Here is a 16,589-nt window from a genome sequence, read left to right on the forward strand (position 1 = left end):
GCACCTGCACTCAATTTTTCAGATACTTACACTTATCATATTTTCCGTGATTTTTTCACGGGTTCAGCTAGTTGTTGATGTTGTTGTTGTTGTTGTTGTTGCTGTTGTTGTTGTTGTTGTTCTTCTTCTTCTTCTTCTTCTTCTTCTTCTTCTTCTTCTTCTTACTTGTTTTTCCTCTTCTTTGGTCTTAGTTGACAACTACTGGTCGACAGCTCAATCGTCTAATTACCATATACCAGTCCGGTGTGATGTAGATGGAATCGCAAGGTTTACAGCTTTCCATCATATTTATGATTTCTTCCACTTCCGCTCTGGTCTTCCAGATGACCCCACCATCTTTGAAGTAAGTAATTTATATATATATATATATATATATATATATTTATTTTGATCGCTCGTCTATAATAAATCTTATTTGTATCGCTTGGCAACATGCAAGGTCTTGATTATAATCAACTGAATCGACGCGAGTATGTTATTATGTCGTTGTTGATAATGATGAAGCTTAACCCTTTGCAAGCTCTGATCGACAAAGACATTCGAGCTGAGGCCATTTTTATATTTCACTGTGCCTACATTATCTTAATTTTTTGCAGACTATATAGGGTGTCAATTTTGATCAAATAACTGCGTATAGGCTCCTTATCTTGACTCATCACTAGTGCTTGTACACATGAGACAAAGTTGAGAAGTTGAAATGAATTGAATTAGATTCAAAGCTAGAAATCAGACAATCAAAACTGAATGCTACGACAAATCATATCAGTATCTCAACTTCAACAGTCGTTAATCTTAAGAGTGCACAACTGAGATAGGGTGGTGGATGTGAAAAGTATTTTGAGAAATGATAAGTGACAGTAAGAAAAAGGCCGTCTTCTAAGTACAGCGCACTGCTTTCTGATGTTAGCTCATCTTCTATACCCTGTAGCTTTCGGGGTCGATGAAATAAGTACCAGCTGAGTATTACCTGGAGTCTCCGTAATCGACTTATCCCCTCCCACGAAAATGCTGCCATTGTACCCCACCCCATATATAGTACTAGGGTACTTAGCAAAAAGGTTTTGCAGTAAACACCTATGTTTTTACCGTACGCTTCGTGCGGTTTTGAAGAGCAATATTCCTGAGTTAGCACTGGCATAAAACCAGGAAATAGTAATATCTTCATATTACTCTGATAGATAGATATAGATGGTTAAATCTATGTATATCCGTGCGTGTAGCAAAACATACTACAGATGGACCAGGAGACTGACAGGAAAACCGAAAAGTCGGCACAGGCAGACTCATACAAGACTGGTCAATTTTGGCATCTAAGACCACAAGGTTCTTTCCAACAGTACACACAACTTATTAGAGTTGCTAATATGTAGATGAGGGCGCACAAAAAAAAAATGGAAAATACAGATCGAAACAATCAGAGAATATACAAGGTCTTAGCAAGGCCGGCCCTAGGGTTGCTGGTGCCCCGGACAAGCTGAAGTTCGTCGTGTACAAGTTGACAGTCGTAGAAATTTCCTTGTCTTTGTCACGCCCTCCTTGTCGCCCCCTAGCACATGACGCCCCGGGCGACTACCCTAGTTGCCTGTACCTTTAGCCGGCCCTGGGTCTTAGGACCGAAAACGATGGTCGTGAGATATATGCGAGAAGAAAAGGGAATGTATGGAACGAAAGACGAACCAATCAGAGAAATATACAAGTGTTCATACAATATGACGAAAAGTTTAAGCTGGTAAAATACAAAATGAAACGAAAAAATGTAAAAAGAAATTTCTCTTTTGTCTTGTGTTGCAACTAGTTACAGAATATTTCTTGTCATTTCAACTACAGAAATACTGTGAACTTGTGAATGACCGGTCAGTAAGACAGAACAAATGATACTAATGTTACCAGGTGTGAAATATAATAAGCGGATAGAGAAGACAACAAAAAGAGCAACGACACTTAGTTATTATTTGCTTATAGAGCATCCTTCTTTCAAATAAAATATATTATCTTATCTACAGAATGAATGAATGGCTTTGCCACCAGTTGGCACGCTAATAGCCATGGAGTCGGCAGTTCTTAGTCTACAGCGTTTGACTCTCGACTTAGCTGTCTCTAAGTAGACACACACGAGATAGTGTACACACACAGAGACACAGACAGACAGACAGACAGACAGACAGACACACACACACACACACACACAACACACACAGACACACACAGACACACACACACAGACATACACGTGGCTCATTCAGATAAGAGAGGGCAGCTTCATGATCTATTTCAAGGTGTCCGGGAGGAAGGAAATTAATCTTGGACAATAATTTTGTTCCGAAAGCTTACACCAGAATGGACTCCGTTAAAGACGTCCATGGTTAGGTGGTAGAGGGAAAGGGGGCGACAGATTTAGTTTACCAAATAACAACAGGGTCGGTAGCACTGAAAAGGTTCTCACACAATTTCCATGTACCAAATATTAGTCACAAATCTTCGATCACCTGAAGACTGTTTGGGGAAGTAACCACTCAATGATGCGGCGCAATCGGATCGAAAGTAGATCCACGTGGTTTGCGAAGTAAAAATTTCTTATTACATAGTAGTATATTTCGGATCTTTTCGGTTTGAACGGCAGTTTTTAACATAATTTCTAGCTAACTAAAAAATTTTGAACTTCGTATACTGGTAGAATGTGTTTATAAAACATCTTTTACTCTTGGCTTTATTGAGAAAATTCTATAGTTTGTAAGATATTTGTTATTTTTTTATTCAATTTCTGCAATTTCAACCAATCACTGACGTCCATTGAGGTAAACCACATTCTGTGCCGTATGAATATGTCCCTCGTTTAAGAAACAGATTGGGTTTATTTACATTTGTGAAGAAAAAAAGATACTCTTCCACCCACCCCTAACCATAACTAACCCTAACTAACCCTAACCCTAAAACAGATTGAAATGCAATAGATCGATACTAGGGTCATAATTATGGGTGACAATTTCATATGACACCGCTAGAAAAAACTGCCGTTCAAACCGAAAAGATCCCATTGTTCTCTCAACGGAAGCGATTAAAAGGTTATTAAGATGTCATGTAGTGAAGGTTATATTTTATTTTTTACCGGTGTTCGTTACTAGAATACAGCCACATCAAGATATGATTTTCAGGGACTCACAACCAATTCATATTGATAATTATGTAACTGACTTCTAAGGGAAACAACAAGAAACAAAGAACATTTTCATTTTGTTTGTTGAGCAATATAAACGTTAGGGTGATGCTACAGCTTTTATCGATATCTATTAACAGACTCCAGATGGTGTTTATTGTCCAAACCGTAAGATAACAAAACAGTTACCAAGTGTACCGCTAACAATGTCTTTTTACACAGAAATTGTCACAGAGAGTTTTCCAGTCGTGGCAACAATGAAGGTAAGTTTGCTATTCTTATTCTCCACCATATTTATATATATAATTAATAATATCAAAGGGTAATCTGAAATATTAAAAATTTCCATTACCAGTGGCCTCGCGTGTAAAAGATTTCGTCAATAGACTACATACTATTCATATAAATACAGTGTACATTTAAACACAAAGGAGGTATCCATCATAAGGTATCCTACACGCGTGTAGGTAGTCCTATGCGGGATACCTCTTTTGTGTTTTTATGTACACTTCATATATATATATATATATATATATATATATATATATATGTGTGTGTGTGTGTGTATGTATGGTTTCCAGTTTACATCCAGTATTTATATATTTTGTGATAATCTGGAATCGAAATGTCATAGTGTAGTTATGAAAATTGATAACATACACATTAAACAAGATGAATAACCCGAAAATTTAAATCACATATGACGGAAAATTATTTGTACTAGCTGAACTTCGTGATTGAATTTCAATATTCCAATGCACATTACAACGTGTCCTGACCTTTTTTTTTCTGTAGGAAGAATATGATCATCTGGCCTTTCTGACTAAGTTCACCTACACAGCTTTGCCTCTCTACCAGAAATTCTCCGCGAACGAAGTTGTCGAAATTCACGACTTCTTAACAGGTAACAGTTTTAGAAGTTTCTTTGGTACCTCTGTGTCTTTTGCTGTGGTTAATTTTGTGAAATTGTGAATGAGGAAGAGCGAGGGAGAGAGAGAGGGAAGGAGAGAAGGAGAGGGAGGGAAGAAGGGAGGGAGAGGGAGAGAGAAAGTTGGCTTATTGACATGTGATTAGCATTCAAATCAGGGTCTTCTATCTTTAGAGGTCGGTTGTGAAGTACTTAATGGATAATCGATGATAAATAAAATCCATGTAGTGTGAATTCAATTCACAAAAAAATCTCCCTAAATCGAGTTTAAAGCTCCATTTCGTTTTATTTAACTAAGCAAATCATACACACACTTTTAAAGCAGTTGCATAAGTAACAGTGGCGCTTTTCTGGAAATTCATTGATCTTGTATAATCTAAAACACAAACGCTTTTGACTTACTTGTTTCGCCTTCTCTTGTGACTTAAACTGTAGCCACAGTTTTTCTCCCTGAATTCACACTTAGCGGTTGAAAAGGAAAATTTACTTCGCCGATCTCGCCGATAAGTATTACGATTGAAGAACACATTCAAAAGCTTTGAATTTTAAAATTTTCCATTTGCTGCCGAATTGAGCTATAGTCTATGTCTCTACTTATTAGCACTTATAGTCTACACGTCGTTTTGCTTTGATGATTTAAGAAACGTTACTTGCTCCTTGACTCATCAAAAATGAATACATACATTACATACATACACACGTACGCATAAGTATGTGTGTGTGTGTGTATTACGCATATATATATATATATATATATATATATACTAGCTGGTGTACCCGGTAATTCCCGGGGGTAAAGATGTTCTATTGAAACGCCTTACTACTCTGATATAAGAAAGCAATTTCGTTATAACTGCTACAAAAGGTGTATTTTTCTCCACGGAAGTGTACAAAAAACTGTCAGCTGGAGGAGGGAGAAATTGTTGAAGTTTGGCGAGAGAGGTTTTCGGAGGTTGGCGAGAAAGATTGTCGGATGATGGTGAGAGAGGTTGTTTGAGGTTGGCGAGAGGCAGTGTCATTATTCTGCTTAGCGAAGGCGTCTGGGAAATGTATAAATGCTGTCATTCACAGAAAAAACTATTGTTTTACCGTGAGAAAAGCGCTGTTGAAGTTTGAAGGGAATTTAGCAATCGAGGATCGAATCCACGCTATGCCTGCATGAAGTCAACTCAAATACATTGTGGGATGAAAGATTTATTTACTGTCAAAGAAAAAGTGTAACTGTAAAATGCTGATTTATCGGAGTAATGGGCATTCAAAAAAGTATGTATGTATAGAAATGTATGAATGAAGTCTTTAAGGTTTAAGATTCAAATTAAGGAAGTGCAATAATAATGTTTAGCAGTTGAAAACTGTGAGTAATGAAACGCAAAATAAGGTCGGCTGATAGTGAGAATCAAATATTGATAGCTTTGCTAAAATTTGCAGGTGGTATGGATTATTTCCCTTGGTTGTTTAAATAAATATTTGAATATGAAGTAGATAGAAGGATCCATCGGAAGTGCCCTATTATCGGATTTTTTCAACAATCTAAGTATCTCACGAGGTTTCCCGACATGAGTTCTATTCACGTGCCAATGTATAAAAGTGATATTGTTTGCAAAAATTAGAAATAGGACACACAAAAGAATCAATATTCAAAGTAATCGAACATAAACACTGAAATGGGTTGTTTCCTTTGAGTGTTAAAAAAATATTGTACAGGTTCTATGGGTTATACCCCTTGGATGTTTAAATAAAAAATTAGCTATATGAAGTAGATATAAAGATCCCTTCCAGGGACCGTATTATCGATTTTATCTACAATGTAAGTATGTCACGAGGTTTCCAGGCATGAGTTCTACTCACGTGTCATGTTTCACCAAAATCAATAAAACGATGTAGGAGGGGTTAGATAACAGCACCACAAACAAACGCAAACCGATTTTCCACATATGTAGTAGATTTAATATTCATTTCTTTATTGCCCACAGGGGCTAAACATAGAGGGGACAAACAAGGACAGAAAAAGGGATTAAGTAGATTACATTGACCGCAGTGCGTAACTGGTACTTATTTAATCGACCCCGAAAGGATTAACGACAATCCGACCTCGGCATAATTTGAATTCAGAGCGTAACGGCAAATACCTATTTCTTTACTACCCACAGGGGCTAAACACAGAGAGGACAAACAAGGACAGACAAACGGATTAAGTCGATTATATGGCAGCTCGCCGCCATGATATATATATATATATATAATATATATATATACTAGCTGGTGTACCCGGTAATTCCCGGGGGTAAAGATGTTCTATTGAAACGCCTTACTACTCTGATATAAGAAAGCAATTTCGTTATAACTGCTACAAAAGGTGTATTTTTCTCCACGGAAGTGTACAAAAAACTGTCAGCTGGAGGAGGGAGAAATTGTTGAAGTTTGGCGAGAGAGGTTTTCGGAGGTTGGCGAGAAAGATTGTCGGATGATGGTGAGAGAGGTTGTTTGAGGTTGGCGAGAGGCAGTGTCATTATTCTGCTTAGCGAAGGCGTCTGGGAAATGTATAAATGCTGTCATTCACAGAAAAAACTATTGTTTTACCGTGAGAAAAGCGCTGTTGAAGTTTGAAGGGAAATTTAGCAATCGAGGATCGAATCCACGCTATGCCTGCATGAAGTCAACTCAAATACATTGTGGGATGAAAGATTTATTTACTGTCAAAGAAAAAGTGTAACTGTAAAATGCTGATTTATCGGAGTAATGGGCATTCAAAAAAGTATGTATGTATAGAAATGTATGAATGAAGTCTTTAAGGTTTAAGATTCAAATTAAGGAAGTGCAATAATAATGTTTAGCAGTTCAAAACTATGAGTAGTGAAACGCAAAATAAAGTCGGCTGATCGTGAGAATAAGATATTGATTACTTCGCTAAAATCTGCAGGTGGTATGGGTTATTTCCCTTGGGTTGTTTAAATAAAATATTTGAATATGTAGTAGATAGAAGAATCCATTGGAAGGGCCCTATTATCGATTTTTTTCAACAATCTAAGTATCTCACGAGGTTTCCACACATGAGTTCTACTCACGTGTCAAATAAAGTATAAAACTGATATTGTTTGCAAAAATTAGAAATAGGACACACAAAAAAATCAATATTCAAAGTAATCGAACATAAGCAATGAAATGGGTTAAGTCCCTTGAGTGTTTTAAAAAATATTGTACAAGTTCTATGGTTTATTTCCCTTGGGTGTTTAAATAAAAAAATAGTTGTATGATGTAGACATAAATATCCCTTCCAGGGACCGTATTATCGATTTTATCTACAATGTAAGTATGTCACGAGGTTTCCAGGCATGAGTTCTACTCACGTGTCATGTTTCACCAAAATCAATAAAACGATGTAGGAGGGGTTAGATAACAGCACCACAAACAAACGCAAACCGATTTTCCACATATGTAGTAGATTTAATATTCATTTCTTTATTGCCCACAGGGGCTAAACATAGAGGGGACAAACAAGGACAGAAAAAGGGATTAAGTAGATTACATTGACCGCAGTGCGTAACTGGTACTTATTTAATCGACCCCGAAAGGATTAACGACAAGCCGACCTCGGCATAATTTGAATTCAGAGCGTAACGGCAAATACCTATTTCTTTACTACCCACAAGGGGCTAAACACAGAGAGGACAAACAAGGACAGACAAACGGATTAAGTCGATTATATGGCAGCTCGCCGCCATGATATATATATATATATTGCTCAAAGAAATTCCAACTTTGATTTTCACGTTTTATTTACAATATTATAATAATATGATATAAGATAATATAATGAAATGATAGAAAATTAAATGTCCATTCTGATTGAACTTGTACTTTAATGCGTTAAACTATCCAATCTCCAGGTTCATGTAGTAGTGGTGACAGTTCAAAACTGTAAAACATAACTGTCACCACTACAACATGAACCTGGAGATTGGATAGTTTAATGCATGAAAGTACTAGTTCAATCAGAATAGACATTTAATATTCTATAATTTCATCATATTATATTATCTTATATTATATTATTATTAGATTGTAAATAAAACCTGAAAATCAAAGTTGGAAATTCTTTGAGTACTATACTGTTCTATACACAATCATACACACTCATTTGTGTGTGTGTGTGTGTGTGTGTGTGTGTGCGTGTGTGTGTGTGTGTGTGTGTAAATATAAATATATATATAATACACACACACAATATTAATAATAAGGATTACTACGAAGTTGCATAGCTTTACCTTTAATTCTTTAATCCACATACCTTAAGTGTATGTATATATATAATGTATGTATGCACTTTTGACGAGTCACTGAGCAAGTTGGTCTATGTAAGAACGTATATAAATTAAAGAATTAAAAGTAATGCTATGCAACTTTGTAGTAATCCTTAATATTAATATTGCTAATATTTATACACAAGGAAAGCTGTATGGTTTAGGAAATATATTCTGAATTATCCAACAGAATATTCCTCTAATTTCTTATCTGATAAAAACTTTATTAGATGTATATGTTAACCGTTGAATAACATATTTTGAATATCTGAGAGAAAACCGGTAATCATTTTAGGGTAATCCTTTATTATTTACCCCCCCCCCCCACGGCTATGAGTACATACGCACGCAAACACAGAGACGAAACTGAAAGTAAGTTGTTGAGATTACATCTAACTCCAGCAATCTGTTACTCTGGTGTGTGTTGCTGCTCCGCAATAAATAATGCAGACGCTCTGCTTGGGAGGATCAAGCGATGGGAAAAAGTTGAAACAGCGTTAAACAAAAGCTATTCCCGATTATTGATTACTAGAAACTCACACCAACACAAACAACCTGCACCTTCTCGCGTACATTGCTCCACTCTAGCTGGTATTAGGCGGGAGGTTGTCTGCGGAGTTGAAATGACCAATACTGTTAATGATGAATATCACTTCTTCCATGCACTGTAATCAAGGCCTCAACGAATGAAAGGAAAACAGAATAGCAATATCAAATGAAAATAAAACAAACTTTGGTTGTATAGTGAAAACACAATAAAAATAAAACTACTGAACTAAGCTAATACTGGCGATACACGTGGAAATTCCACAGTTATTTTGGTAACTTTAAGATGAAATTGTATATTTTTGTGAAGGAATTAATTTTTTTGCAATGACGTAAAAGTCCTCTTAGGTAGTTTTAAAGGTGTAATTTCAGGTAGCAACATTTCAGAAAGCGATATTATTATCTCTACTTTCTGAGTTATCTATTTTTTAAAAACAAATTTTCGCCAAGAAGTAGTGTTGACCTTTATAACAATTTCAGTTCGCTCGTTCTCTTCAGTAATCTCTCACTCTCCCGCACTCTCTCTCTATTTTTGCCTTACCTCTCGACTATACCACGTCCCCTTCTTTACGCCAAACACGTTGTTCTATCTCTTTCTATCCACCTCCCTTTGGTCTATATTTTTGTGAAGGAATTAATTTTTTGCAATGATGTAAAAGTCCTCATAGGTAGTATTAAAGGTGCAATTTCAGGTAGCAACATTTCAGAAAGCGGTATTCTTATATCTACTTTCTGATTTAGCTATTAAAAAAAAAAAATCCTTTAAGGAGCGGTATTGACATGTATAGCATCTTCAGTTCCCTCGCTCTCTTCAACAATCTCCCTCTCTCCCCCTCTCTCTTTCTCTCACTCTCTCTATTTTTGCCTTTCCTCTCGACTATACCACGTCCCCTTCTCTACACTAAAAACGATCTATCTCTTTCTCGCCAATTCTCTTTTCAACAAACTATTTTACCACATAATAGCAATCCTTTTCTGCTAGCTCTTCTCTCTTTCTTTTCCTCTTTTCACTTCTCTCTTCAACTAATCACGTCAAAGCGTCATGCAGCTGACCTTAGCCTATTAATATTAGATACTATTCAACTTATGACAATATATGTGTCTGAGTGTTACGCTCTTAACAACCTTAGCTATATAACTAAACCGGAAGACACAATCGAAATAGTTAACATAGTGAAACAATTTTTATGAAATACCTGTATAGATCAAAATTCTTGAGTATGTAAACAAACTGGCTTCTTGTTTCTCTGGGATTGGTTAAATTGATACAGGCATCTCTGATGAGAACTCAATACGCTTCGATAATCGATTAAGGCTGTTCATTTTTTCCATCTACGGAGAAATAGCTAAATTTGCCCTGTTTCTAAATCTACTACATAGTCTACATATAACCATACCTTGATACATATATCATACCAAAATGAATAATCCTGCAACGGACCGACGTCCCGTCCACAAGGGGAATTTATACGCCGTGACACCGGGAAACCAGTCCTTATGAGTCGGCATGATTCAAGGTGATGACTAGTTTTCTATATACCTTGATACTGTGTGGACTCATATGCACGTTGACAGGTCCCTAATATTAAAAAAAAGAGTTCATATTTAATTACTAACTCCACTTCCCTATTATAGCGGAAATTGTCGATCATGGGTTACTTGTTTCTCTGGGATTCGTCAAATTGATGTAAACATCTCTGATGAAAATCTTGCAAGATTCGAAAATTGCTTAAGCTTGCTCATCAGTTTTTCAACATGCGGAGAAATAGCTACAGGCCCCTAATATTAAATAAAAAGTTAACACGGAGAAATAGTTCGATTAATCCCTGCTTATATATCTACGACATAGGATTCATATATAAAAATGTGGAATTCCTAATAATAATAATAATAATAATGATAATATTGATAATAATAATAATAATAATAATAATAATAATAATAATAATAATAATAAATAATAATAATAATATTTATTAATTTTTAAATACATATTTTATGGGTGAATTTGCGTGTGTAATCTGGGAATGCATACAATGCGCTTCTCTGCCCTAGGTGTATGGAAAACACTCGGCGAGAAACGGAAGGAAATTTGAAGAAAGAAGAAAAAAACATAATAATAATAATAATAATAATAATAATAATAATAATAATAATAATAATAATAATAATAAGCGTCTTCTGAGTTATAACTGTCATACCTGTTGCTCGTTTTTTTCTTTCTCCAAGTGTTTCCTTTATATTTTTATATAGGAGTTGCTTATGTAACGGACACAGTGACAGGAAAATGCAAAACACGGCCAATACCACACTCAAATCTTGATTCAACAGAATTAAACCCCCACGACGTCAGAATGGCAACTGCTAAACATTTTTTTGAATTTCCAAAAGATAAATACTCATACGAAGGGATTGTAAGTACCCGTATGTATAAGAGTGAACAGCACGTATGTATATGTGTACGTATGGGTGCTTTTGCAGGAAAATATTTCTGACTGTACGTGTGTATATATGCATGCGTGTCTATGTATGTGTGCATATATGCATGTATATATGTACATATGTATGTAAGTATGTATCTATATGTCCGTATGTTTTTCTTAGGGATTTATTTAAGATTTTTTTCTTTGCAGAATTCAAACCGGCTTCTAACGAAATATCTTAACACTTTTGTGTATGTCCTCACAATTGCGGGCGTTTGTGGGTACCAGTATTATTTCTGTATGCTTATGCGTATGCATCAGACAAACATACATTCATGTAGTTGGTGTACATGTTACATTATTATATAAATGTGAGCTTGATTTCTGTTTATGTGTGTGCATACGTGTGTAGTCCATATGTAGTCCAAATTGGAAATCAAGGCGGCGAGCTGGCAGAAACGTTAGCGCGCCGGGCGAAATGCTTAGCAGTATTTCGTCTGCCGCTACGTTCTGAGTTCAAATTCCGCCGAGGTCGACTTTGCCTTTCATACTTTCGGTATCGATAAATTAAGTACCAGTTACGCACTGGGGTCGATATAATCGACTTAATACCTATGTCTGTCCTTATTTGTTCCCTCAATGTTTAGCCCCTTGTGGGTAATAAAGAAATAGGTATTTCGACTGTCTTTACGTTCTGAGTTCAAATTCCGCCAAGGTTGACTTTGACTTTCATCCTTTCGGGATCGATAAATTAAGTACCAGTTGCGTACTGAGGTCGATCTAATCGACTGGCCCCCTCCCCCAAAATTTCGGGCCTTTTGCCTAGAGAAGAAAAGAATACATTGTTTTATATATAATCATACAAATTCGTTTATATATATATATATATATATATATATATATATATATATATATATTAGAAGAAATGAGGTAATCAGATCGGATGGTTCATATTTATAGATATTTATTTATATATTACATTTTTTACATATATATATCATATCATTCAGATCATATCATTCGGATTATTAGCGCTTTCTCCCATTCCTATATATATAGGTATAGGTCTGTTGATGCAAACAAGAAAAGTAGAACTCAGAATATGAAGATATGCATATTCTATTTCCGTAGTGAGCAGAAGTAATTGAGTGACTTAAGGTCCAGAGATTTGTGCGTTGGCACTTATCAAATTTTGATTAGTGCCAACGTACGAAGCTCTCGGACCTGAAGTCACTCTGTTACATCTGCTAAATATTAATATATATATATATATATATATACAGAGAGAGAGAGAGAGAGAGAGAGAGAGAGAGAGAGAGAGAGAGAGAGAGGAGAGAGAGAGAGAGAGAGCGAGCCCCCTAATTAAAAAGAAACGTTTCGAGTCAACGTTCTTGTACTGGAAAAATAAATGAGAAAAGAAAAAAAAAAGGATGGGAAGAAAAAGAAAAAAATTATGAGGGTTACTCTGATTGTTATGCATAAAAGTTGGTTCGAAGCATGTGTGGCAAGAGAGACAACAATGGCCTGGCGTATGTGTGTGTGTGTGTGCACAAGCACGGGTGTTTGTGTGTGTACGTATGAAGCTAATTAGTGCGTGTGAACAAGCACATGTCTGTGTGTATGCAGTCAATGTTTTCACGTGTACGTGCATGGGATCGTGTTTGTGCGTGTGTGTTCCTGTTTATGTGTGTGTGCATGCATAAGAGGCTATCAGATATATATACACACACACATACACATATATATATATATATATATATATATACATACATACATACATACATACATATATATATATATATATATATATATATTATATATATATATATATATATATATACATACATACATACATACATATATATATATATATATATATATATATATATATATATATATATATATATACATATATATATATATACATATATATATACATATATATATACATATATATATATACATATATATATACATATATATATACATAATATATATATATATATATATATAGATATATATATATATATATATATATACATATATATATATATATATAATATATATATATATATATACATACACAGATATGTGCGTTCTTTCATCGGCGTGAGTGTAACTCCGCGTTTATAAACAGCTATGTGTATGTATATATGTTTGTGCATGTGTATGTATATATTTATGTTTGTGTGTGTGCGCGTGTACATCTGCATGCAAGCCTCTCTTATGTATGTTTGTGTATTCGTTTCTTTATATATGTGAATGCGATGTACATACAAGAGTCTAAACTTCTGGAATATCTTCAAAGTTCTATTAGTGAGTAATAATGGCAATTTCCTAATTGGTGATGTCCTTTCTGATTTTGCGAAGACGAGATTCCTAAGACTGGAACTAAGATAATTTGTTATATAACAGAATGTCTCAATAATGTAAATTTATAGTCTGGTTGTAGTAGTTAAAGACAACTTAGTTTGCTATAGACATTTTTTTTCTTTTACGTTTGTATGAATTTTTGTACGCATGTATGTATATATGTATGTATATGCATGTATAGGCGGCGAGCTGGTAGAAACGTTAGCACGCCGGGCGAAATTCGTAGCCGTATTTCGTCTGTCGTTACGTTCCGAGTTCAAATTCCGCCGAGGTCGACTTTGCCTTTCATCCTTTCGGGGTCGATAAATTAAATAAGTACCAGTTACGCACTGGGGGCGATGTAGTCGACTTAATCCCTTTGTCTGTCCTTGTTTGTCCCCTCTGTGTTTAGCCCCTTGTGGGTAGTAAAGAAATATATATATGCAGGCATGCATGCATGCATGCATGCATGTATGTATGTATGTATGTATGTATGTATGTATGTATGTATGTATGCTTGTGCATTTATGTATGTATGTATGTGAAATGCTGGGTACTGCCATGCATACATACACGCACAGACGCGCGTGCACGCCCACGCATATCTGGCCGTGTGGTAAGAAGCACGCTTTCTAACCACACGTTCCGGGGTTCAGTCCCACTGCGTGGCATCTTGGACATAAGTCTCAACAGGAGTTGGTGTGTTTATGCCCCTGTAACCTAGCGTTTCGGCAAAATGGACCAATAGAATAAGTACCAGTCTAATGATTGAAACAAAGAAAAAAAATGATATATGTACATCAGGCACGTGCCGTGAGTAATTAGTCAGGGTAGGCAGTTACTCTTTTACTCTTTTACTTGTTTCAGTCATTTAATTGCGGCCATGCTGGAGCACCGCCTTTAGTCGAGCAACTTGATCTCGGGACTTATTCTTTTGTAAGCCCAGTACTTATTCTATCGGTCTCTTTTGTCGAACCGCTAAGTAACGGGGACATAAACACACCAGCATCGGTTGTCAAGCAATGCTAGGGGGACAAACACAGACACACAAACACACACACGCATATATATATATATACATACATATATACGACGGGCTTCTTTCAGTTTCCGTCTACCAAATCCACTCACAAGGCTTTGGTCGGCCCGAGGCTACAGTAGAAGACACTTGCCCAAGGTGCCACGCAGTGGGATTGAACCCGGAACCATGTGGTTGGTAAACAAGCTACTTACCATATAGCCACTCCTGCGTTGGTGACGTTTTTGAAGTAAAACGCACGAAAAATAAGCGAAACACAGGCGCACGACCCAGTTGGAGGCAGATTTACTTCTTCCTTTATAGCGCGTAAAGAAAACGTTGTTGTAGGAATGTATGCAGCACATGTACTACAGCAGTACGATGCGTAGTTTGAATATTGAGATTGAAAGGCAGGGGCGAATTATGCCGACGTAATCTACGAAAAAAATATTTTGCATTTTATGCATAATAATCAGAGTAACCTTCATAATTTTATTGAATTAGATGCATATTTTGCCACAAAAGGAAAATATTACTATCGATCTCTTTCATTCAGGGTAGGCACTGTCTACCTTGCCTACCTAGGCGGCACCTCCCAGGTGTACACACACACCACACACACAGACACACATATATACATATATATATATATATATATATATATATATATATATAATATATATATTATATATTATATATATATATATATATATATTTGTATTATTGTATTTGTCGATAAAAGTTTGAATACATATCGTGTATATGCGTTAAGTGCGTTTTAGAATTATTAGAAAAAGCCTGTTTCAGAAATCTTCCCAATACCAGTCTCTCTCTAAATATGTCTTTACTTTAGATTTTCCATTTTTAAACGGCAGGTCAGCCGCGGTTGAACAGATGTTTATTCAAAATTATTCAAACGAAGACAACGCTGCTTTTTATTTATTTTATTGACTAATGTGACTGATGTCTTTTAAAAGTATGGAATATAATTTAAACTTGGTAGCTTTTGATAGCAGATAACGTTCGATCGTTTGTACATATTTCGATTTTCGGTACTAGATACACACACATGTACACACACTCACAGATGTGCACTAAAATAGTGCACTCTGGCTGCATTAGTTGCTACTCTGCGCTTTGCATTAAAATATCGCCCATATCACCTTTGTCCTTCATCTTTTAAGAGCATATAAAAGACCAATAAAGGCAGTGTATAGGAACATCAGACTCTCTACCTTCAGAGTTCACATCTCACTATAGACTACTTGGAGGGTAGATTTAATTCGTCAGACGGTATAACAGTACCACCTGTCACCTTTGGTATATTTAGCAGAATCCACTTTGTTGTATTCATTCAGGACAGGTTTTGGATTTGAAGATAACTTTCTTGCCCTTTCACCAGACTTGGTGAAGAATCATGCGCAATGCCTTCTAGCCGGCTAAAAGCTAAAAGAACCAACCCATATACGCATACATACACGTATAACAACGTACGAACACAAACAAATAACTATCCTTCAAATTTGATCGTTAATGATAAAACAATAAACAAATATGAACATTCGACCTGGGAAAAAGATATAATAGGTGACTTTGCTTAAACAGATTATGTATTTTCCAGAGTTTTCAGAAATACACTAAAGAGTTTCAAATGGCGGAGCTAAGAGCTACGATACATTCTCGTCGGATATTAATGGCAATAGACACTATGAAAAACCGTTGAATAAAAGGGAAGTTACTCTAATAGGTAGGAAAAAATAATATAAAAATACACCCAACTATATTCTCACAATACATAGACATAAAACCTTATGCGTTCATAACGTCTACGTACGTATACACTCTCACACACATTATATGTACATGC

The 16,589-nt window shown here is 35.7% G+C and overlaps 1 protein-coding gene across 2 annotated transcripts in view; it reads left to right on the forward strand.

The window, feature by feature from the left end:
- Positions 1–16,589, forward strand: part of LOC115216761 — a 69,639-nt gene that overhangs the window by 23,438 nt on the left and 29,612 nt on the right. For both annotated transcript variants that reach the window (XM_029786324.2, XM_036506712.1), the window contains exons 5-8: positions 192–343; positions 3,295–3,417; positions 3,950–4,058; positions 11,183–11,343. In XM_029786324.2, the coding sequence (XP_029642184.1) occupies positions 192–343; positions 3,295–3,417; positions 3,950–4,058; positions 11,183–11,343 (545 nt within the window). The remainder of the gene's footprint in view (positions 1–191; positions 344–3,294; positions 3,418–3,949; positions 4,059–11,182; positions 11,344–16,589) is intronic.

This window comes from Octopus sinensis, linkage group LG10 (assembly GCF_006345805.1).
Source record: "Octopus sinensis linkage group LG10, ASM634580v1, whole genome shotgun sequence".
Classification (NCBI taxonomy): Eukaryota; Metazoa; Mollusca; class Cephalopoda; order Octopoda; family Octopodidae; genus Octopus; species Octopus sinensis.